Consider the following 25,591-nt stretch of genomic DNA (forward strand, 5'->3'; position numbering starts at 1 on the left):
TGATTTTTAAATGAGTGTCAAACATTTCGTGATTTAAGTAATTCATCGTACATTCTCGCACGTAGTTCATCTTGCGTAAAAGGAAATTTGGTTTGAATGTAATGCTTTTCAAACCACCATTCGCAACATTTTCCTGTGACCTGTTAGAAATAGTTCGTTTCAGCAGTTGGAAGAGAGCGCCACATAATACGCGTCACCGCGTTTACGCAGCTACGATGATGCAGGAAGCCCATATGTTCGTACGTGTAAAACATTAAAAGATCTTACATTATGTCATAGAAGAAACAAGACATCAGAGGATACTTCAAGAGCATCGGAATTTAGTGAACCATGGTAAAATTCATAATTTGGCTTAAAATGCACATTCATATGTCCAGATTCGTATGTGAATTTTCATGGAGTACCAGTACTGTATTATCTCATGTTTCGCACTTTATTATGGCATAATGCCATATGTGCACTTCAAATGCAGCGAATAGTTGAAACTAGCCAACAGTGTGAAATTAAACTCTTCGTTTCAAATAAGACAGAAAAGATTAATGAAAGCCAAATCTGTTTAGCAAACCGACAAAAGTAACTTCACTGTTCTGCAAGGTGATTAATGCTTGACTGTCAGGAAGGTGGAAATTAAATCTAAAACTAATAACATATTTTAGCCTTCCGTAATTATGTGAATGTATTTTAATTCATTCGATAACTCCCGGCTGCAAAATCACTTAACGCGACAGCAATAAACTAAGAGTCAACAACAAAATCACTGAACGTAAACACATGTCATGTGGAGACGATCCATCTCCCCATCACAACTCAGACTGTTCTGGGCATCAGCACCAGATTTACTATATTTCCGAACCGGGGCAATATTAATTAGTGGCGCCCAGCCATACTTCTGTAACCAGAAGCGAAAGAAGATACTACTCGTACGCGGCTCAACTGCCCTTGCGCAAGAGCCCACCTGCCACTGCTCAAACGAATCTAATTTAAACAATTGTCACGTCACGGTCATCGGAGGCAATTTGTTGTTAGAAAGCATTGCATAGTCTTCCTAAAGCCTTTAGGCAGCCGTTGCGGCCGAGCAGTTCTAGGCGCTACAGTCTGGAACCGTGCGACCACTACAGTCAGAGGTTCGAATCCTGCCTCGGGCATGGATGTGTGTAATGTCCTTAGGTTAGTTAGGTTTAAGTAGTTCTAAATGCTAGGGGACGGATGACCTCAGCAGTGAAGTCCCTTAGTGCTCAGAGCGCAGCCTAAAGCCTTTGACACACTTTGCTGTTGGCAGGCACTTGTATGAGCACTGTGTTTTGTTGTTCTATACGGCGCATTTCCTTACAACTAAGTTTAATTCTCGTCCCCCCCACCTCCCCCGCCCCCCCCTCTCGTTCATATTTTGTAGCTGCAGTATTATTCTGCAATAGCGGGATACAGTAATCTCCTTTGTTAGAGTATTGGTTCTTACCAGTCAAATTCACAAAAATTTAGCTGAAAACTGAAACAATGAAAAATTCCTGGAATTCTAAAAAATTCCCAGGTTTTTCCCGGTTTTCTCCCGGATGAAAAAATTCCCGGGTTTTTCCCGTTTCGTACATACCCTGAGTACATGCTGCCATATCGCGGTACCCAGGGTCTGTGACAAGTAACTCATTGCTGTTCAATAAAATAAATATATCTCTTGCTTCGTACTGCCTGTAACTCCCTGCAGAGCCATCTCTGTAGGGTACACAAAGAGCACAACTCCTGTAATTAATTCCACCTTTCTTTGGCAATAGTACCTTCTAACTAAGCTTTCCCTGTCGACCAAGGACCAGCTCGAGCTATCCAATATCGGTCTGAACACGTCACATTCGAGAAAATTTTTTGTCTCTCAGCACTTTGTAGTACGGAAACGGAAACAATCCAACTGTACAATATCAGTTGGAGGCACTTTAACCAAATGAATATAGACTGAAAAGTTTATGGATTCACTGCATGTGGTACAGACGGTCTAGTGAATTAATTATGACCACGTTTTCGAAAAGCTGTCTCGAGCAGCGAGTTCGACAACTCAAATTAGACAGAAATATCTTAGATCTTGTAACTACGAACAGGTTTGGCCTATCTGACAGTGTCAGTACAGAATGGGGTCAGTAATCGTGATATCGTAGTGACAATAGTTATTAAAGTTAGTAAGTCCGTCAAGAGGGCTAGGAGAGTATTTATGCTGGAAAGAACAGGTTGGTTGGTTGGTTGTTTGGGGGAAGAGACCAAACAGCGAGGTTATCGGTCTCATAGGATTAGGGAAGGATGGGGAAGGAAGTTGGCCGTGCCCTTCCAAAGGAACCATCCCGGCATTTGCCAGGAGCAATTTAGGGAAATCACGGGAAACCTAAATAAGGATGGTAGGATGTGGGATTGAACCGTCGTCCTTCCGAATGCGAGTCCTGTGTGCTAACCACTGCGGCACCTCGCTCGGTATAGAACAGGTGAGCAGGTGTTTGCACCCAGTTTAGACAAAGAATGATCATCATCTAGTTCCAATACGATGGGTGTAGAGGAATTATGGGCGAAGTTTAACATACTGTAATTTGTGCTCCGGAGAAGTATGTACTGAGTGAGTGGCTTAAGTATGGGAACCACTCACCATGTTACAATAATAAAATCCGGAAAATACTGAGCAAGCAGAGGCAGTTACATTCTCGGTTCAACAAAGAACACAGAATTGTCAACAAGCAAAAGTTGTTATAAATTCGAGCATCTCTAAAAAGATCGGTGTGCAAACCGTGTAACAACTTCCACCATCATACCTTAGTCGAAGATCTTGCTGAGAACTTGAGAAAATTCTGGCCTTACTTAAAATCATTAAGTGGGTGATACCGACATCTTGGTGTACACTTTACCCTGCGGCAAAAACTTTTTGGTGTGTGTGTGTGTGTGTGTGTGTGTGTGTGTGTGTGTGTGTGTGTGGTTTATGCAATGTGGCTATATACAAAAGTGTCGCACACACAATACAGTATTTTGTGACTATGAGCCAACAACATTCCGCCAAAATGAAGAGCTATTTTGGATGACACCACCATCCAGAGAACCTTTCAACATGAGGGGGAAGAAAGAGGCAAAAACTTGAGTAAATACACATCTCAATGTGAACAGTCATTCGAAGAAGAACCTGTCAGTCTGAAACAGATTGTGGCAATATTTGTATAAATAGACAGCATTGCTCTCTTCTTCTCTGAAAGAATCAACCTATATTTTGTACACAGCCACAGGCTCAAAATGGCAGTCTTTGACAAAATAGCAATAATATCTGTATGTAAACATTTTAGCTGGTCTACTGGAGAGGTTTTTGAATTGAAGTTTATGTCAATAGGTGCAAGAACTTGAAACTTTTTACTTTGTCTATTACTTTTTTTAAGTTAAACTGCACGTAGGACGTCGAGTAATTTGGTAGAGCAAAACTCAACAAGGTTTGGAAAATTTAAGATATTCGATCCGTACCTGCGACTGAGGTGTGCCCGTGCGGGGAGAAGGCGACTGGCCGCGGTTGGCGGCAGAGCTTGGGCTCGGTGCCATCAGCTGCTGCTGCTGCTGCTGCTGCTGCTGCTGCAGTGTCGCGGGCCCCCCGGGGCTGGGGAGCGGCGACGCCCCCCCTCCGGCAGGCGAAGGCACTGTCGGCGAGCGCGCCACGTATGTCGGAGACGGGGGCTCCGCGACTCCGCTGGCTGGTAGCTGCGAACGCTGCTTCTGCTGCTGCTTGTTGCGATACTCCTGGAAAGGGTGCAATTTGTTGTCAGTGCGAAAACAAGTTCTCAGGAGATGCGAAATAGACGGAAGCTTCACACAGTAGTACTACGTGAGAATGTTTCTGCGAAATAAGCATGCGACTCCCTCTACCACCTGAGTGACTGAGCTGTAATGTACCACTTCAGTAAAGTGAGATGTTGCGCAATGTTTATAGTGCCGTCAGATAACGACAATCGAACGTGCAATAATTTTTATCGGTCCCTTTAGTAGGTCTCGACAATTACATCGTGTATCGATTTCACGTTATTTGGGTGGGCGACCGAGCAGTGAGGATGTGACATTTCCGGGACGGGCGGTGATACCAGCACTGCTTTGCAGCACCTACCGGTTTGGCGATTGCTCCATGCAGCTGCACACGAGCCTCGGAGACGAGCTCTGCTCTGTATTCTTAGCACCACAAAACAATTTCAATGAAGTCGGACCACAGTCAAGCATTTGGTTTGTTACAGTAATTGTGAATGTGTTTACTACAGTAGAAAAATGTCTCTCACTCAAATAAGCAACAGGATAGTACATCTGTTAAGTGAGCACTTGAAAACATCGTCAAAAGTAGGTGCCGTAATCACTATACACCAACAGCCGTAACCAGTCACTTTTACCGACTTTTCTATGATGCACTTTGGACCACTGTACTTCTGCAATTATCTGACATTGTCAGAAGGAGAGTGATCTAGATATTGATGCAACAAAAGCTTCCAATATAAAAATTTGATTGCTCAGATTGAAGCTGATATATATCCTAATTAGTAGTTTCAGGAAAGTGTATTGCCTTCTTCGGATTACTGCATACATGAATTACGAGAGTGGTTTTTAAAAAGTTCTCAGAACGGAATAGAGAAAAAAATACTTATGTCACTGAAACATTTTTTATTTTTCATTATAGTCTCCTTGTAGATTAATGCAAGGGGTCCAAAGATGATCCAGTGCCTTGAACCCATCTCAAAAATGAGTTTCCTTCATGCCTACAAAACAGCTGTCAACTCCGACTATCAAGTCTTTGTTTGAACTGAATCTTTGTCCGTACAGAAAAATTTTCAGTATCTTAGTTCATGTAATTTTTCCATGGCAACAGCACATGTTTGGGGGTGCACACTGCCTTGATGGAAGATGACTTTCTGCCTTTGTAAACCTGGCCTTTTTTGGCGTATCTTTTCTTGGAATTTGTCCAGGAGGTTAGCAATAGTATTCTCCAGTAACTGTTTGCCCAGTGGGGAGATAATCTACAAACAGAATCCCCTTCGCATCCTAGAACACTGATGCCGTGACCTTTCCCGCCGAAGGAATTGTCTTTGCTTTCTTAGGTTGTGGAGAATCAGCATGTTTCCACTGCTTTTACTATCGTTTTGTCTCTGGGGTATAATAGTGGACCCAAGTTGCATCTGCGGTCACAAGCCAGCACAAAAAATCTTGTTCATTTCTCCTAAAAGGGGCAAAACGTTGTTCCGGGATGTCCATTCTCGTGCATTTTTTATCCAAGAGTCGCGGTACCCATCTTGCAGGTAATTTTTTCATTTGTAATTTGTCAGTTAAAATGTGATCTATCCTTTCAGATGACATCTGGTAAGTGTGAGCAGTTTCATGCACTTTCAATCGGCGATCCCCCGTGACCATTTTGGACACTTTCGGAATGATTTCTGGAGTAGTGACACATATCAGCCAACCAATGAGCGCATCATCATTTAAATTCATTTGTCTACTTGGCAACAGTTGAATATAAAGGAGCAGAGTCACCAAGTGTATTCTGGAATTGGCACAAATGTCCTTTGCTTTCATACCTTTCTTTACGAAGTACATAACCACTGCTCGAATCTCAATTTTTTTCTATCTTCACAAATCACCACACGGGAACAACAGAGCCACGTCACCGCCACAGCTCCCTTCTGAAAGCACTGACGTGGCACGTGTTTACAGGCAACAGTCCAACGAATACCACGTCAACAGCTCGTCGTACTAGTGCTGACCCCTCGTGGTGATTCTGAGAACTTTTCAAACCAACCTCTACGTGTAGCACATCAGCATCTGTCCACTGAAAACACGGAGGTAAACTGACAGAAAAGATACTCTCATGCAACACTAAGTAGACTAAAACAGAAGCCATAACTGCATCAGCAAGGCACTGAGGTGCCAAATTTATCAGACACGGCACTTACACTGCTGTCAAACTCACGTACGTCGATACCAGCTCCGTACCCAATCTGACGTATTTGACTTGTCTGTGCCTCGATGATAGAGTTGTGTCTTTTATTTTAATATATTTAGTGTTGCATAGGAGTGTCTTTTCTGTGAGCTACCTCTATGTTTCCAATGGCCAGTTGGCGATGTGCCACATAGTGACTTAGTAATCCACATATCCGATGAGCGGAAGATGGCGAAATAAATTTGCTGAAACTAGTGATCAGAGTACGTATCAGCTGATCTAGGCAATAAATCCATTTTGGTAACTTTTTTTTTAACATCACCATACCTCTGTCATCAGTTCAGTTTATTTATATTGACAAGATACAACAGACAATTTGTACGTACGACTCCTCCACATACGACTCGAGCACGGGGGGAAGGGAGGACCCACCGGTACCCGCTAAACTTCAAAATGGCCACAGACCTGTTCGGGAGCCGCACGCTCCTCCCGCGAGCCGTACGCACGACACGCACTCTCCTTACCTGCACGAGCATGCTGTGCTGGCGGCTCTGCCGGCGAGCCGCCTCCAGGTGCTTCTGCAGAGCCGCCGTCTCCGCCGTCACCTGCGCCAGCTGTCCGGCTTCCGCCTCCCCCAGCTCCGACCCCGCCTTGCGCAGTGAGCGCTGCTTGCTGTTCAGGGACTGCAAGAGGGAGCAGACGCCGTCTCACCTTGCGAACTCCACACCTCCCGCCCACACGGGTGCGTGCCAGAGCTCCGACTTTCCACTAACGCGGGTTGCACACGTGCTGACCTACAGCTCGTATGCAGGTTTCAAATTGAAAACTACCAAAAAAGAAATTGTGTCAATATTTGCTGGAATATAATCTTATACAGATACATACCGGGTGGCTCCTCGAAGTTGTTAAGCACATTACCTTTCGTGTTCGTAATGCTCGTAACGAGTAACAACGTGGCGTCAAGAATCGAAGAACGACATCAGGTTGTTGCAACTGGAAACAGTGTGTGTACAGAGAATGTGCATTCGCACCTGTGTAAGACACCCGTAAATCTCTCAGAGATGGGGGACGACATGTAAAAACAGCCCAAAATAAGCTGTAGATAGACATTATTCCTCTCCTTATCTAATGTAAGTCTAGAACAAACAAGTACTCGGACATCGCTGGATGGTCAGTTACTCGCAACAAAATGAAGTGCACACGAAGTTACTTTGTACTTTCTGTTAACCCCAACTGGCCACATTGCTACTCCAGTCAACTTTACCTAGTGTGGTGGCATAGCGGTTAGCCCACTAGACTCGCATTTGGCACGACGACAGATAAAACCCGTGTCCGGACATCCCGATTTAGGTTTTCTGTGACTTCCCTAAATCACTTCAGACAAATGCCGGCAGGACAGTTCCGCGGAAAGGGCACAACCGATTTCCTTACCCGTCCTTCCCTCATCCGATGGGACCGACGACCTCGCGATTTGGTCCCCTCTCCCACATCGACCGACCAGTCACAGGAATGGGTCGTGCATGTCTGGTCGGGTAGGAGAAGTGCCCTCTCTATCACTGTCACCCTTCCCCTCCCCTTTTCTGTACACTAATATGCAATGAATGTGAGTTTCTTCTTCATCTTCAGCTTTTTGATGTTTCAATATAGTTATAACATGTCCAGTACAGGTTGTGCACAATATTGTCATAAGAAGTTTTAACACTCATCTCTACAACAGCAAGACAATTTCAGTAATATTTATATATGGCTCCTTAATATTATTTACTGGTATGTATTTGATTCTCCCCCCCCCCCCCCCCCCCCATTTCAAGAGTCATGTGTATTTGTGCGCATATGCTTGTGTGTGTGTGTGTGTGTGTGTGTGTGTGTGTGTGTGAGTGAGTGCACGCGCGCATGCGCAAATGATGGTAAAATGAGAAGAAAGAATATGGATCAAGTTTTGTGTGTAATATTTTTCCACGTTTTCTCACAATCCTCAGCTACTGGCAACAAAAAACAAAATTTGGTGCCATTAAACCACTTTTTAAAAAACTTTAATGAAAACAGGCTGTAGGGACACACAGACGTTTTCACTTTACGGGCAAGCGTTTCAGTATTTTTTTCACATTTTCACTCAATAAAATGATGCGAGGGAGTATAACAAAGATACGACAATTTGAAAGTCAGAGCTCTGCTGGACATCTCACATTTTTATCTCATAAAGCAACTATTTTACTATGTACATTTTTATAATCTCTGAACAAGTAAACAAGCAAGTTACATAGTACTTAAAATAGTGAATATATGCTAGAATTAATTTTTTCCCATGCTACAAGCAAAATTAATGCAGGAAATAAATCCTGCTGCTACAGCAGCCCTGCCAAGCCGCACAAAATATTTACTAACAGAGATAACAAATAAAAATTACAGCAAAATGTTGAAGAATTTGCTCTCAGAAAATGCATATCCCAGTTCAAAAATACAGTGCATCCCAAAATGTTTGCGCCACAGCTGACACGGGATTGTGAGCACAAAATGCAAGAAATTGACAGGAAATTACCCACTGGCTGTGTTTAGCACAGGTATATGTTATTGGCCTCTGACAGATAACTCTTTGAATAAAGAAGTTCGATTCCCTTAATTGTGGCACCCACGTAACTAAATCCTCGTGTAACATCTATCTAACACAAAACTGGCTGTTCACTAAATGACAGAAACTTACGTCAGCTCTCTCAGTCGTATGAAGCTGAAGCTCGAGCAGCAGTAAACTAATACTTTCCAAATTAGTATTAACTGGTAGCTGTGGTCAGCATTTTGTGCCCCCAATGCCGTACACCCTTTGGGAACACTCCACGTATCGACACGTGAACCATTCTCCTGTCAAGTCTCAACAGTGAGAGTTTAATGAAGTGGGGAGAAAGAGGTGTTTCTCAAAAATCGGTGCTATTCCTCATTAACCTTGTCAAAGTTACATTGCCATCAACTTTCTAAATGCAGTCACTCATATTTTTTGGCTGCAAACAAGTCAAGAGTTGTAACCCAGAATAATTAAACAGTGTCAGGTCTGCATTAAACCAGTAATATAATGAATGAGTTTAATTTTGGGCACATCTTGTAAAAGAAATTATGCAATTTGTAAACTGCTGTCCCATAAGTTGCAGGATATCTTACATTAAATGACAGACTTCATGTATAATAAAAGGAAAGTAGCAACAGCAAGTGCAAGTGTCTGCTAATGTTTATCTTTTATTATCACAATCTGACAAGCAACAACATACTTATTGGCAACTTATTACATCAGCCAATACAACAGAGTTACATTTTAAAGTGGCAAAGAAACACAAAAGTAACTTTTTGACTGCATACTCTCAAAAATTGCCATAATGAACTAATTAAGACCATAAGTATTCCGAGATATCTACATACTTTGTCACTTCGGAATATATTTCATTACAGATGTCAGAGAGCATTAAAATAGTTCACGTGTCGTTATGTGTAGCTGCACTATTTAAAATTAGATTTTTACAGGAAATGTTTCAAAACAGGTCCCAGTAGCCATAACACATGTGTCTGAGAAAATATTCTTAACAATGACACAATGAATATTGTACAATGATAGGGAAACTCCATGCTTCAAGCGTTTAGTGTGGAAAGTATCAATGACTGATCTACACAAAATATGTAGCAAATGCAGTATATTTCATTAGTTTAATATAATTTCATCAAACTTATTTGTTCCACACAAAATAAGTGCTTAAAGAAAAAGTAGAAAAACACAAATGTGAAAAGAATACATAGTACAGAAACAAAAAACATGCAGTTGTAGACTAAAGGACTTTTAAAGCGTGACCATACAGTTTTCGGAACCAAAATTTACTGTAGATCAACTGACAGCTACGTGCAAAAACAAACGGGATCAAAGTAAGCTCCGACAGCAAAAAAGCAAACACACACAAATAGAAAGGTCCACACTACAACCCGCGGCCTCAGCGGTCGGAGTCGACGTGTGCGACAGAACAACAGAAGCCTACGCCGGCAGGGGAACACAAAATGCGGCATGCAAGTTCTGTTAGATACCGTCAGCGAAGCAACCGTCTAAGGAGAATTTGAACAAACTACATCACACGGGAGAAGTACTGAGATACGAGAAGGCAGTCGGTGCAGTGTGTTAGGAAAACGACGTCGGTGCGCGACGAGACGCGACATGCTCGCACACGTACACACAGACTAGCACGGCATGCACAGACACTACTACCGACACACAGACAGTATCAATACAATGTGGCCACCACACGTGTCCACCACTGCTACACCTACCCTCCGACCGACAGGACGCCACCGACACTCACGATCGGACAGTCACAAACGTGCCCCGGGGACGTGCAACCACCCGGCAGAAGCGTCCCCAAAATTCCGCAACCGCCGAGGAGAGGGGCCCGACGGCTACGTCTTCCACGGGGGGTCAGAGCTACAGCTGCCGTGCGTCTCGACCGTGCCGAGAGCGTAAATTGTGTATTTCACTGTCTGTCGTGCAGAGTGGCTTTTTTTGACCTGGGACAGCTTTGTGCGTTTAGAGGAGAGAAATTTATTGCCTATCACAGTGGTCAGGGAAAGAGAGGGAGGGGGCGACACAGAGAATCAGATCTGTGATAGACACGAGCGGAGAGACACGGTGGGTGTGCAAATAATTCAATCGGCAGTAACGAAAACACAAGTGTCAGAAAACTATATGCAAGTATCAGTTGCCTATGCTGCTAAAAGGTTTCTCCTGTCTGTAAATGGTTTATAAAAAAGAAGCGGAAATGAGATGCACAAAACGAGTGCACTCTCATTTGAAATAAGGGTGCACAATGACATCACACAGTGTTAGTGCTTTCTTCGAATGCTGACGAGCCATTGTAATGTGGCACAGTACAAAACGAGAAAGTACGGGGTCAAATGACGTAGAAAGGTCGTCGACCACTTTGGCATTTACTTTTAGGAAACACAACTCCATTACCAAAATTAATTAAGAGCAGTCGTAGCACGAAAATTGACTTCTGAACTATTATATCGACATTTTACGCGTGATTAGGTTAATACTCAATTTGGTCAGACTACGTATCTAATCTACTACTTGTTTAATTTGCTGAGAATCGTGAAACACTTTTAGTATTAATGACAAGCTGTTTTACGTATTACTGCTGCAAATTGAGGACACCACATTTTACAATATCAAATTCCAGCCTTTGCAAAAAAAAAAAAAAAACTACAGGGTGTGAGAAAAACAATAAGCCATCTTTTTCCTAGAGTACAGTCACATTGTGCTTAAACTGAACAACTGTGCACTGTGATTGGAGGTGCACACAACTGGCAGAGCTTACGTCACTTGTACGTGATCGACATTACACGCCACAGCTGGTGCACGGGAGGAGTGAGTCGTGCAGTTTGCTAAATATTCACACAATGATTCACTCACTTGTAAATTCGCTAACAAGGACAAATACATTCATTTCTTCATTTTTCACCTAGGTTTTTAAAACAATTTTACGCACTGTGTAGATGGTGTGGTAGCATACTTATAATTGCATCCAAATAATGTTTTGACAAATTCATTTATTACAGTGGCCTCTGATTGAAACAATAATTAATGTATTTAGCTCAGAATGCGTACTATTTTCTTACACGGTATATGATCCAAAATGTATAAAAGTGAAAGTAATGTAAATTAAAGTTGTGTCCAAATTAGAGAAAAAAAAGGTGTCATTTTCAATACTCATCCAAACTTCATCATCAATTACTTAATTGGCTCCAGTGAAGAGTTGTCTTCAGTAATAGGTAAAAAACACAAAATCTCTACCACTTGTGGCCTACATACACTTCTGTAATACTAATTGTCATTCTGGCAGAAATTTGGAAGACACTTGTTCAAGACACACATTTCAAATACATACAACCACAAAATGAAACTTCAAATTTTTGCAAAATAAAAACGTTACGTACATTCAGTATCAACAGTACAGGCTCTAGTGCACGGTCCTTTGACACGCACCAATCTGTTTTTGAATGTAGATTGAGTCAAATAATAGGTGTAGTGTAGAACCTCATCATCAGTCACTGTTGTGACCAGGAATGCTGACTCGACTTTCACCTTTTGGAGAATTTCTCATATCCTAATCTACCAAATCAATAACCAAACTGTATAGTCACAGGAGGAGGTACAGTCGGAGCACCGTCGTGTACAGAAACCCACTTTGATGAAGAAATACACCATCTATTGTGAACCACACGCTTTTTACACTGTGAGCCGAGAGTACCTCTACACTGTGGGAGATGAGACAGAGGAGGCCCTTTCACCATTTGACGATTGCCGCAATAATTTAGAGAACGTATGCAGACAGCTCGTTAAGTGGTCGACTGGGTGCAAACCGAGATATTCTGAAAGCTTCCAGTTAATCTATATTTGCCGCATAGGATGGAGTTGATAGTTGTAGGAAGCAAAAGTCCAATAAGACAGGTTGACAACCAGATTTCGTTGCAGCAGAGAAAAAGCAAATGTTACTCAACTTGCTTGTGATAAAGGTGTAAGCAGCAATGAGAGACTACAAAATCAGCTGAATGATAATCGAAGTTGTGGTGTCTCCGCCAGACACCACACTTGCTAGGTGGTAGCCTTTAAATCGGCCGCGGTCCGATAGTATACGTCGGACCCGCGTGTTGCCACTATTGGTGATTGCAGACCGAGCGCCGCGACAAGGCAGGTCTAGAGAGACTTCCTAGCACTCGCCCCAGCTGTACAGCTGACTTTGCTAGCGATGGTTCACTGACTTCTACGCTCTCATTTGCCGAGACGATAGTTAGCATAGCCTTCAGCTACGTTATTTGCTACGACCAAGCAAGGCGCCAGTATCCGCACTATTGATATTGTGAATCATGTACCATAAAGAGCAACGTTCTCCATGAATGGATTAAAGTTAAGTATTCCATCAGCTACATCCGTTTTTCTCAATTCTAATTCCCGTGTCATGTTCCAGACCTCACGCCAGCCTGCGTGAGCTGAGACGCGTGCATTTCGGCCTCCTTTTAAAAAAACACGGTTGGCTCTCCTGCCAACCACAACAGAAGTTACAGCAGTTGTTATGAAAAAACACACATCTATCAAACTGGAATTAATTTTAAGGAGTTCAGTTATAACAGTTCAGGATTTATGAGAGGAAAGGGGCGAATGGGTGGAGAAGGGGGGTGAGAGAGAGAGAGAGAGAGAGAGAGAGAGAGAGAGAGAGAGAGAGAGAGAGAGAGAGATATTATTGAGAGGAGGGTTTCTGGACCAACTGTATAGCTTATACATATTTTATTAAAAAACCACGCACAGGCTCTGCATGCTACAGAAAAAACAGAATTTACATATCTGAAAGATGCTCTGAAAAATATAACTGACGATGTACACACCACACATTGGGTTCTTCATGTCACAGGCAGGCAGAATGAAGAACGCTATAAATATTTCAGCTTTCGGACATAGTCCTTCTTCTTCAGAAGTTGAAAATTCACACACATTCACACAAAGATGACTCACACACACACAGCCCCTGTCGTCTCTGGGTACCGAGCTTGACTGTGACTGGGTCTGTGTCTGTGTAGTGGGAGTAAGCAAGAGATGTGGGGCAGGGAGAATGAGCGATAGGGGTGGGGAAATGGCTGGTGTGTGTGTGTGTGTGTGTGTGTGTGTGTGTGTGTGTGTGTGTGTGTGTGTGTAGGGGGAGTGTGAAAGGGGGGTGGGGGTGGGGGTGGGGGGGGGGTAGGGCAGGTCTGCTAAGTGCAGTATCGGGTGGCTGTGCTGAGAGGGGGAAGAGAGAAGTAGAGAAGGGGGAAGGGCTACATAGGTGTATTGGAGAGACAGAAGGTGTGCACTGCAGTGAAGGTAGGCATGGGGATAGCCAGGTGGAAGGCAGTGACAAGCCAAGGATGAGGCCTGGGGGATTACGGGAACAGAGGTTACAATGAAGGGAGAGTTCCCACCCACAAAATTCAGAAAAGTTTGTGTCGGTGGGAAGAATCGAGACGGCACAGGTGTGAAGCTGTGACTCAAGCGAGGCACATTGTGTTGGGCAGCAGATTTAGCAACTGAGTGGTCCGACTGTTTATCAGTGGCCATTTGTGTGGACAGTCAGATAGTTAGTTGTCCTGCCCAAACAGAGTGCTTCAAAGGTGATCCAACCTTCGACAGAGTAACAGCCGCCCGTTCGAGGTCAGATTACAAAGTAGTGGAAGGACGTAAGGGACAGGTCTCGCAGGTCTACTGCAGAGATACGAGCCACGAGGCGAGGGGCGAGACTTGAGGAGGGACGAGGAGATTCCGCAGAATTGACCGAGGGAGAATACTGACACAGCAGGGGTAGTAAGGATATTTCCCTTTTCGGGACACGGCGAGAGGGAATTGAAACCCAGGCGGAGAATTTGATTCACTTGCTCCAGTCCCGGGTGGTAGCAGGTCAGGAGGGGGATGCTCCTTTGTGGCCAGAAAGTGTGTTATGGGGTGACAGGATACTGGTGAGACAAGGCACGGGAGATCTGTTATAGGGCAGAGTTGGAAGGCTAATTTCAGTCCCGGGAAGGCCTCGGCGAGACCCTGAGAATATTTGCAGAGGAACTGTCCCTCCCTACAGATGCGACGAACACAGGGGGGCAGGCTGTCCAGAAGGGACTTCTAAGTGCGAAAAAGGTGGCACCTGTCCGAGTAATGCTACTGTCGACAGTCGGTATATTCGGTGTGCGCAGAGGTTCCGAGGCGAAAACTGACGTCGAGGAAGGCGGCTCGTCGAGCTGAGAAGATGCGAATGAGGGAGAAAGTGTTGACGTTCTGCAGATATGTGGATAGGTTGTTCTCAACCACAGTCCAGATCACAAAGATTTCACAGACGAATCTCAACCCTGGGGGTTTAGGATTCTGGGTGGTTGGGAAGAATTCCTCAAGATGGCCCACAAGTAGGTTGGCACAAAATGGCATCATGTGCTTGCCCACTGCCGTATCACGTATTTATTTGTAGGTGATGCCTTCAAAGGGAAAGTAATTGTGGGCGAGAGTACCGTTCGTAATGGAGAATGGGAAGGAGATCGCAGGTTTCAAGTAGGTCGAGCTTCGGGAAAGGTAGCGTCTGACAACGGTGAGGCCACAGGTATTGGGGACACCGGTGTAAAGCAGCGTGGACACAGTCGGGAAGAGCAGGGGCAAACTGCTGGCATGCAGGTAGTCTCGCAGGTGGACCGTATCACACGCAACCGTACCGCGTGACCTACCATCGACTGGTGACACGTTATAGGGCCGTCCAGTAGGCTGTCTGCACACCTGTGCCTGTCTGCGGGCTAGCTAGAGGGCGTTGGTGGGTGCCAGTGCCAAAAAGGGGAGCATCGGAACAGACCGGTGTAGTGGGAGGTAGCACCGACTGCGGCAAATGGGGCACGGGTGGTAAAGGGACGGAAAACGTGAAGAGACGGTGGAGGACTCGCTCGGTGTCCCTTACATAGGAAGTACGTTACAGGTAACACACTGAAGGTGGTGTTGCACGAGGGCAGAGATTCTCTCTGTGGGGGCACAGTAAACAGCCACGATGTGGTGTCACAGACGGTCAGTTTTATGTACTTTAGGAAGCACATCGGAGGTAGGCGTGCAGAAAGTGGTGGAGGTGAGCAGAGAGATGTGACTCAGAGATGAAGTTCTACGACGGAAGGCTGGACGTCCTGCTGGATTTCTGGAAACATACCCCTGTGGCATATGTGCATTGTCTGGCAGATGATGGTGTCCCTTCACAGTTCAAAACCACAGTAGTGAAACCTTAGTCAGCAGATAGGATAATAAGGTTGGGATCAGGGTGGACCGGGGTTCTTTCTGTGGATATAAGGTCAGTTTCCGCACAGAGGCATTTGGGGAATGACGGAAAAGCAAGTTTCGAGATTGGGGCGGACCACGGTCGGATCTGTATTACTGTTATTCCATCCTAGATTTTTCGTTGTTTATCTCAAAAATCGTATCTAAAAGCAGCCTTAGAAATTTGAATTTTATGAGATACTAACTTGATATCAAGTTATCTGCATGTCTTTCTAAAGGAAAGGGAAAGGGAGATGGGGTGAAATTGATAATAAACACAATGCCGATAGCCAAGTTATACTAGTGGGGTAATTTGGGAGGAAAAATCAAAGAGATGCATCACTGAGGGATAAAAAGGAAGACGAATTCTTGAGCTAAAAAAGAAAAAAAATAAAAGTTACTGACCAATGTAACTGTAAGAATGAGATGCATCTGATCTACACTTTGGATTCAGAATGTACAATGAGACTGATTTCGAGAGAAACCTTATCGGAGCAAAGAACTTACCTCAAACTGTACACAGTGTGAGTCAGTAGTAAACGTACACACTTTGAAGGGCTACATTTAACGGTGATTCTGAGCACTAAATTTCATACGAACATTTTTCCTGTTCTTTAACAGTTTTGGAGAAAATTAATGAAAACAATGGGGAACAGGGCAATCACAGGTGCCAGTAAATAAACATCGTGATGTAACGTTTCATTTAATTGTGTACATTTCCTCACAAAACTCATACAAAACGCCCACCGTCAATATCACCGTACAACTAACGACACTGTAGTACACTTGTGCAAGTACTGTAGTATTGAGAAGTGAGGGTAAACAACGTGTACACTTGCAAGACTCGTCAGCCCACAACGTGCAAGTGAGGTGCGTATAAAAACATCCGGCAAAGAAAACACTAAATAGCCCAACGTCAATTCCGTTGCATTCGCGTGCGAGTGCTGGTGAAGGCCGAGTGAACTGACACCTGTGATTTTCGCTCTGTGTCGAATACGGTTAAGAAGAGGCTGTACGTTCATTTGTGTTTTTTGTTCAGAATCGTCAATACTACCACCCACAAAAACGTGCACCATTCCTCCCGTATATCACTTATCACGTATCCGTTCCTCTGCCATTTCCGTCACATAAAATGAAAATGTTTTTCCTCTGTTATGTAAATTTCACACTAACTACTGTTTCTGGTTTATAAAAGGTTATCCGTTATGCCGTAAGAGCTAAGACTAATTGTTTCGTCTAATAATTGTTTCATTTTCTTTCGGGTATCCGTCTTTACTCGTTTAAACCCAATCGCACAACATAAGAGCTCAAACGTGTAGGCTAACACTTCCCCACTGGTCGTAACACACATATTTGAAACCAGTAAGAAAATTCACAACAGACCACTTAACCCACACGATAGTTTGCTTCCCCATTCCAGGCAACCAACTACAAGGTTAGAGGGCAGGCCAAAGTTGTGCCGAGGATTCCAGTGCAGAAGGAAGAGCTAGACTCCGGTGCACAGTCGTACCAGCTGTTGCAGTGTGTCCCACAATAGCAGAGCAGCATCTCTCCCTCTCTCGTTCAATTCCTCATTTCGACTAGACTTATCAAAATTCGTAGCCGAAATGGAAACTGGTGCAAATTTTATATCAACAGTTCGCACTTTATTAATTTTATTGTAGCGTACCTGGTAAACGTGCTCCCTTTCGTACGAGTAAAAATCCAGACTTCGTCCTCAAAATTCGATCGGCAAATAAGACGTATTAAATTCGATACCGGTTAACGATAGTACTCCGAGTGTTTAAATTAATAAACTGAGAAACCGCTCACTTCTACAGGCATACATTATAATACACTCGTAACACCTTCTGTCTTTAAAACATGTGCACAAGCAGAAGAACTGTGCTAACTTTGCCGAGAGTGGGATTATTTCTTTTTGGTCTCGTACGTCTGGGTGTTACTGCGGCAGTACAAAACTGGAACAGTAGATTAACAGTACAGAAAAGTCTACCGTGTTGGTGGCAATTTAGTATGCCCGATGTTGAGAACGATGAACGTATTCGGCAGTTTAAATCATTATGTGACATTCACAATATACAAGCAATATTACACAGTGAGTACTAGTCATACAAATAACATAATAAGGCAAGTTCTTATAAAAAGTCTGTATAATATACTGACAGTTAAGTTCACAATTCACTCGCAGTTAAGTTGCAGTGACACTCATCTTCGCACGATCGATGTGTCTGCTACTTTCACGTCCAGTTTGGTTTAACATCGCAAGATGTAGGCAGAGCACATTTCCTTCAGATGGCCAGGTCATTACATTCGCGGTACTTTCGTCGACATACGAGAGTGGCGGTAGCAGAGTACGTGGTGGCGTTGTGGCAGTGGGGGTGGAGGAAAAGGGAGGAGATGAGAAAATTATCTTTCAAAAATTTAATAAAAGTCCCATTGCACGACACTTTCCGACTTCAAAGGTCAGATCTTATCAGTCAAAAATTACAAATAAAAATAAAAATTGGATGCCAATAAAATTCCTGAATAAGCACAAATATTCAGCCAATCCTTAAAAATCTGAGAACTAGTCAATATAGTCTGTTGTCAGAGTACGATCATTCAGTGTTACTGGAGGACCGGCAGGGAGGTGGAGGGGAGGGTGTCACACTGCTCACCTGTTTACCTGAAGTGAGACACAAAACTGATTACATGCGACTATTAGGGTCTGTAAGAAGTCGGTATTTGGACACGGAGTGTCACGTACGCACGACAGTGTAGCAGTGAGATGTGAGGCTGTGACCAGTTCCTCGTGGTGCGTCATTCTGGAGATCAGAATTAACATTAGGAGTCACTAGTAAGATATACGGTGTGTATCCTTAATTTTTATTACAGGTAATGGGGAGAAGACGAAGTAGAATAATGTACGTGCAAAGAGAGGCTTTCTTCTGCGTGTATCATTTTTTCCAGAGAGCAGCAGAAGCAGAAATGTTTCCCACACAGAGCAGACTGCCATACGTCGTACTGTCAACCGGGGCAGAGCCGGAAGGCGAGTCCCCAGTGTCACACATCCTCTACTGACCTATCTGCAAAATACGCAGCTCGGACTACACCCTCATTACCTACTCACTCTGGCGAGAACCCGCGAGACGACGAATCGCCGTGTCAACAGTGTCCGGCCGGTGATGTGATTGCTACAGAGCACAATTTCACCATTACTGTAGCTCTAATCGGGAATGGTGAATGTGGGAACTTCTGTGTCACATTAAATTATTCTTTTCCAGTTACAGTATGAAGAAAATGGTAGTTTCTGTTTTTTTTTAATGCACTACACTCTTGCAGGAACAGTCATTTACCCATTACAAATGGCAACATCGATATGCCGGCTGACAGTAAGGGAAAGTTGACACTTTCATTCGAACCCCACAGATTTGAATTACGTGGAACGTTTCCGGAATGCACTCACAAGGCAACAGAAGTGAGGACGGCACCTGCTCAGGTCATTTCGGAGTCAAGGTCGATCCGGGAGATCGATCGACACTCTCGCCACATTTGGGAGAGTAATATGTTCCCAGTGAACAAATACAGATTGGAAGGGGGGGGTGGGGGGGGGGGGGAGTAACTACTGATTTCCTCTCCTTCCCATCAGAAATTTTCGTTCTATAAATTTGGTCCGGTTGCCTCATACAGGTGATGCCTAGAAAGCATTATAGTTTGACTGAAAATGTATCCTCCAACGTGCGAAACTATCTCGTCCTGACACCTAATGCTAAGCAGCTTCGTGAATGCAATCGGGCAGATGGACGTGTGCAAAACTGTATAAGCTGCACCTCAACTGTCAACCAAAACTGTCAAACAATTGTGAGGGAAAAATGGCTATACACGTGCTTCCGTATGAGCTGTGATTTCTCTTATCTCATCTTCGTAGTCCTTATGTAGGATTTACACTGGTGGTATTTGGATAGTCCTGCAGAGTGTCAAACGTGCCAGATCTCTAAACTTTCTGCAATACTTGCATGTTTGATTGAATCTGCCGGTGACAAATCTAGAGTACGTATCTGAATTACTTAGTTGTCTTCCTTTAATCTGATCTGGTAATGATCCCAAACATTTGAGCATTACTCAAGATTGGGCTGTCCAGGTGATCGGTAAGAGGTCTCATTTATAGATGAATTACACTTTCCTACAGTTTTCCCAATAAACACAACTCCTCTACAACTGACCTTATATACTCATTAAACACCTCATTGTATAGTTCTTTATTTTTCTACTAAGATTAGAATTTGAGAGAGAGAGACAGAGGCAGAGAGAGAGAGAGAGAGAGAGAGAGAGAGAGAGAGAGAGAGAGAGAGAGAGAGATTTTGATTTTTTTATATTAAAAAAAAGAGCTTTAGCTTTTAAGTCCTGAATGCAGATATTTCTTTCTGAAATTAACATGTTTTTACCCTGCACTGCAAAATTCAAAACACGTATAGGATGCACAAGATCACACAGGAAGAGCAAATCCGCTATTCATTTTTTTTTTTTTTTTTTTACTCTGCCACTGGATTACCACTCGTGTCCACAAATATATATATTTCACAAAGAAGTTCAAAAGGACTTTACCTTGACTCGGCCAAAGTGTTTCAGTGTGATATGGGACGTCACCATAAATGCTTTCCACTTCTTCCAAAAAGACTCTGAACTGGTGATATTCGAGAACAAGACTGTGGATGTACAGTCTCTCGCAGACGTGCGAGAACAACTACCCTCTTTTATTGTCTTTCATCGGAACTGAGTTCAGTAGTTCTTCTGTGACAATGAGATTACTACTTATTCTGCAAACATAATTGACAACTGAGTAGTATCAGAATTTTTTTTGGGCCCATTCGGCACCGAAGAGAAAGTAATAAAATATTTCGCACGAACCGTTACCTTATCTCTAACATTATTAGCTATTTCTCAAATTGTGCTTCGGGAGGCACACGGGGTGGGGACCGACACGAGCTCCACCAGTCCGTGCGGTGCACTCAGCCTCGGGGACCACAATCGAGACTCGGCCTGGCACACACACTTGTAAGTTGTCAACGACACGTTTTCCATAAAGCGTACAACAAATCAGTTTTGTAATTAGCACGTTTTTATTTGCATTTGTGTCTTAACAAATGTGAGAACGTAAAATACTGCCTTACAGCAGTGTTGTTTGCTCATGTTAGTGAGAAACTTTTTCCTCCGCAGAGCAGTGAAAAATTACACTGTATACATGTATCCGTAAGTTTAGGCCATTCTCAGAAGAAATTTGCAATACCAGACTGATACAGAAGTTCCTACTCGACGCTTACAGAGGTGCGAACATATTGCGCGCCGAAGGAAGTGTTATACTGGGAAAACTCATTCTGCCTAACAAATTACCTCCGTCGAGACAGTACAGATTTTTGCCGAGAGTGGGGTATATGCCGTGTGGCACTTACCTCAGCAGGCTAATTTCTGCAGAGAATTCGGAAACTTCTGAGTGAGGTGCCGCCGAAATGGCAACGATGACACTGATATCCCTACTTCACGTACTTCTTGCCAGGCTCACAAAATAATTATATCACTGAATTAGCTTCGCCACCTTTACTTTTCTGATTGGGGAGAAGGCACTGTACTTGCTTTAAAAAAAAGGATGGGAGGAAGTCCATGCCTGTAGCTCTTGATTGGCACTTACACAATTTGCGAAAATGTGTTGCTTTTGTTTCCAAAGTCTGTGTCAACATTCAATTAAGGAAAAAGATACTCCAAATATCTGTACCAAGTCAAAATTAGGCATCTCCGGGGTCAATAAAGATCGACAACAGACAGCTATAAGCAGTGACACATTAAAAATAACACTGTGCTTTGCATATACAGAACATCTGAAAAAAGAAAGAAGATCCTACTTATCTACAGCATTATTAAGGGGTGCGAGGCCAAAAGAAATAATACAACTGCAGTGTATAAAGTTACCTGTCTCACGTTTAATCCACTTTTTTATTTGTTTCAATTGTACTTTTTAATCAACAAGGAATACAAGTGTCAATTTATATACTAATGTACTGTACCGAGTGCACACTGTTAAACTAAAGTGTTTCAATATCCTGGACAAAAAGTAAAACTGACAACTAGTACGATACCACCAGTCATTTTTAATTCAAAGACGTGATATCAGAGTGTTTTGTCACACGGCAAATACTAGTCGAACATTCGAGAGGACTCGACCGAGTTATACAAAAGAAGCACCCGAAAAGGGCACCGAACAAATTACACAGACATAACACTACACGCTACAAACTGCTCAGCAATGACAAACACGACAGAACGTGTACAGGACACGCAAACCGAGACTCGACAATTTGCGCAGTCCTCTCGACTGATAGAGAACACTTTATTTCTCAGAGTGCTGTGACAGTCTGCACAAATACAGAGGACACCTACAGGAGGAACTCGGCTAAAGGGTACCTATTACGTACTCGGAGATACGGACGAGGTGAAGTCTGTGGGACACACTGCGACACAGAGGGGACGGACAGTGTTACGGGAGTGACGTGCCAATCTGCCACGAGTGCAAACGCCCACCACAGTGACACCAGAGCAGCCGGCAGGGGCAGGGCGGGGCGGGGCGGGGGCAGAGTGCGGGGCAGCAGACTGTGTGGCGGCCACCGACCTTTCGAGTCTTGCGCAGCTTGCTGACCTCACACTCGTAATACTTGAGCTGGGCGGACACGAGCTGCATCTGGTGTGAGAGCCACTGTTCGTACGCCGCCTGCTGCTGCCTGTCCGCCTCCGTCACGACGTCGTCTGGCGGCGGCGCGGGCGGAGGCGGCAGGCTCGGCGCGCCGAATGGGGGGACTCTGCTGCCTCCTGCAACACGACAGAGGAAAAAAAAAGTTTGTTCCAATTTTGTACAAATGCACTGTGCCGCCAGTGCAGTATTGCCGAAAGTACCCCTCCGACTCGCAGCTTCTGCAGGTACAGTTAAGACTTACCGTTTTACCCACTTTGTTGGCAGGTCGTGAATGTATGGTGAAATATTGTATCGGTACGAGTCGAGATACATGTAACGGAACTCGAATAACGTATTTGCCTCTACTGGTTACAGAAGAGAGATCGATCTTTCAGTCTTGTCTGTATGTATGTATGTATGTATATATATAATATTGCACGAATAAAGGCTGGGCGAGTGTAAAGCTATCGTTAAAAATGCACGCCACACAATTTGTTACGATTTGGCCAGTCATAATAATAATAATAATAATAATAATAATAATGTGCTTTTGAACACAATTAAAATATAACGGCGATACCTGTTTAGTGCTATTGGAAATAATATGTAGTAAATTAATGAGTAAGGTAGCCGATCCTATAAGAAGAGGTAAAATTGGGTATACTGAAGTGTTTCACTTTGTATCGATGAAGCTGACGATACGGCATCATATATATATTTTCCCCCCCTCTTAGAAATAAACAAGTAAAGAAGTGCTAATTGTGTGTAGTGAAAAAATATAGGGGCGAGTTTTAAATAACTACAGTATACAATCAGAGTAACAAAAGGACATTTAGTTACACGAAGTGTGGTCATTAAATTGAGTACACCTACAGAGCGGTCAATTCCGGGATTAATCTATACGCATCTCACGAGGGACGCGGTAGTGAGACAGTTTTAGTTTTTGTTTATTATTATATCGTGCAGAGCGGACTCCAATTTATGAAAAGGAGAAAAACTTAGAAAAACTTTTACGCGAACTCTAAATAATTGCAGATGGGAGAGAAAAGTGTGTAATTGTCTTACACCTAACAAACATTCGTGGGGGTGGTGGATAAACTAGAAGAGTCAATTACAAAATACTGTATCACTAACATAGACTGCTGGTGTCGAGTAACGAAAACTGTTCATCAAAGGGTTTCAATGGAACTTGGGAGTTAGTTAGGGTTCTGGCACTCGCATATACTCCGCATCAGAGTGTGAATGAATGGTGAATGCGAAATAAAACTGTGAACAAAGTTACGTTAAATAAAACAGAAGAAACAAGACAGTTTGGCCGTATCTGTTATTATTCCATAAACTGTAACATTTTTTATCGTTGTACGAAGCCTTCATAGACGATTGTTATGACAATTTGCTTCGAAGGGATCTCGTTACGAGTTAAGTTTTGGGGACCTGGTCAAGACGGGGTAGTTCGTAGATCCTAACTACTGCAGCTATTCTGGAATCAGGTGCTACCATGACCGTTCTGTGTTGTCAATGACGTAAGGTTACTATATCTCATGCTCTAAGATCGACGCGCCTTTCCACTCGGTATAACAGTGCCTCACGGCAACAACGACAACGCCGACGATGAAGGAAGATACGGTAGAATATCTGCGAAGATACGGTAGAATATCTGCGAAGATACGGTAGAATATCTGCACTATAAGAAATCTGAAATTTCTTGTGATTTCCTGAGAAACTTTCTGAGCATTTGGGGACTACGAATATCACCGACAACCCATAATTGAAGCTTCAACACACACACACACACACACACACACACACACACACACACACACACACACACACACACAGAGAGAGAGAGAGAGAGAGAGAGAGAGAGAGAGAGAGAGAGAGAGAGAGATTACAGAATTTTATATCCTGTAACATATGTGGTTTCCAGTTTTGATGTAACTGAAGGGGAGGAGGGAGGGATGAACGGACGGGACGGAGGGAGGCTGTAAGCTTACATACGTAATTTACAAATGTGTAAAGTGGTTGTATGCCTCCAAACGTCATAGCAGTTTGCCGATATCTGTCGGTACAGCATAACGCGTGGCACACTAGCTTTTGAGGCAGGGAGGTGAGGCAGACGCAGATCGAATCTTTTCGGAGGATTAATCATGGAGCGTTAGTACACTGACCGGTCCGAGTGCAGTTTTTCGGCGGTTTCCCGAACTTTTTTAGGCAAATGCCGGGCTAGAACAATACGCGAAACAGTTAGAATACGACAACACAGAGAACTGAGTTTACGCAATTTACAGACAAATGGTGCCCAAGTACCCTCCCTCAGGTTACCTTGACGACCGTGTCATCGGGAAGGACACCTCGCCACAAAGTTAAATAATTAAATAAAATTTGCCAAATACAGAAAATTGGACCTCGTACTAGATAGAATGAAAGCTAGAGAGGAGGAGAAAGTGAAAAGTTTGCCAACGACAGGGGGAAAAACATGCTCGGGTGAAGTTTTCGTGAAGGTGACCGACTAGAAGAAGACTGTCATTGAAAACAGAATGAAGGTTAACAGCCTGCTAGATGCTCAGTACTTGCCCTCTCACAGTGTTGATATACTACAATACTCTGCATGTCGATATACTACAATACTTTGCAGACGTAACCCACTCTCGATCGCCTGTAGGTGTCACTTAAGGAATAGCACCCTTCTTCTAGTCCCTTTTCCAGGTATGTCCTCCGTATTTCCTAACCGTCTCTGTGACTGGTACATACTTCAGTCTTTTCGGTCATTAGACACCCGCCCCCGTCACTCGTCCGGACCCAGTAACTTTGTTCGGCAAGCACTGCAGATGTCAGAACGGCTCTATTTTAATACCACTCTCCCTTCAAAACATACCACATCCTTTGCTGCACCTCCTCCTAACTCATACACGACCGTCCCCGTATTAGTCACTGTCAGAAGACATGACACTTGTGTCGAGCCACACACATTTTGACACATTAGGTCCTTCTGCACTTTAGTGAACCTCTCGACTCCGGCTGTCACAGTCAGCCAACACACCGGTTGCAGAATCCTTCCGTACAACTGTCAGTAAAGGTGTCTACGAGCAACCTGTCCTCCCACATAACTCACTTGTGTGATGCTCTCTGAACCGTTACATTGATTTTATTTTTA

General features: G+C 43.6%; 1 protein-coding gene across 11 annotated transcripts in view; it reads right to left on the reverse strand.

Annotated features, from left to right (window-relative positions):
• LOC126293165 (histone-lysine N-methyltransferase 2C-like) overlaps positions 1 to 25,591 on the reverse strand; it is a 386,337-nt gene that overhangs the window by 164,116 nt on the left and 196,630 nt on the right. For 10 of the 11 annotated variants that reach the window (XM_049986267.1, XM_049986260.1, XM_049986265.1 and 7 more), the window contains exons 42-44: positions 22,378 to 22,574; positions 6,439 to 6,597; positions 3,472 to 3,741 (exon numbers count right to left, since the gene is read on the reverse strand). In XM_049986267.1, coding sequence (XP_049842224.1) covers positions 3,472 to 3,741; positions 6,439 to 6,597; positions 22,378 to 22,574 — 626 coding nt within the window. The remainder of the gene's footprint in view (positions 1 to 3,471; positions 3,742 to 6,438; positions 6,598 to 22,377; positions 22,575 to 25,591) is intronic. The other variant, XM_049986266.1, reaches the window with a different exon arrangement.

Source organism: Schistocerca gregaria, chromosome 10 (genome assembly GCF_023897955.1).
Source record: "Schistocerca gregaria isolate iqSchGreg1 chromosome 10, iqSchGreg1.2, whole genome shotgun sequence".
In the NCBI taxonomy this organism is placed as follows: Eukaryota; Metazoa; Arthropoda; class Insecta; order Orthoptera; family Acrididae; genus Schistocerca; species Schistocerca gregaria.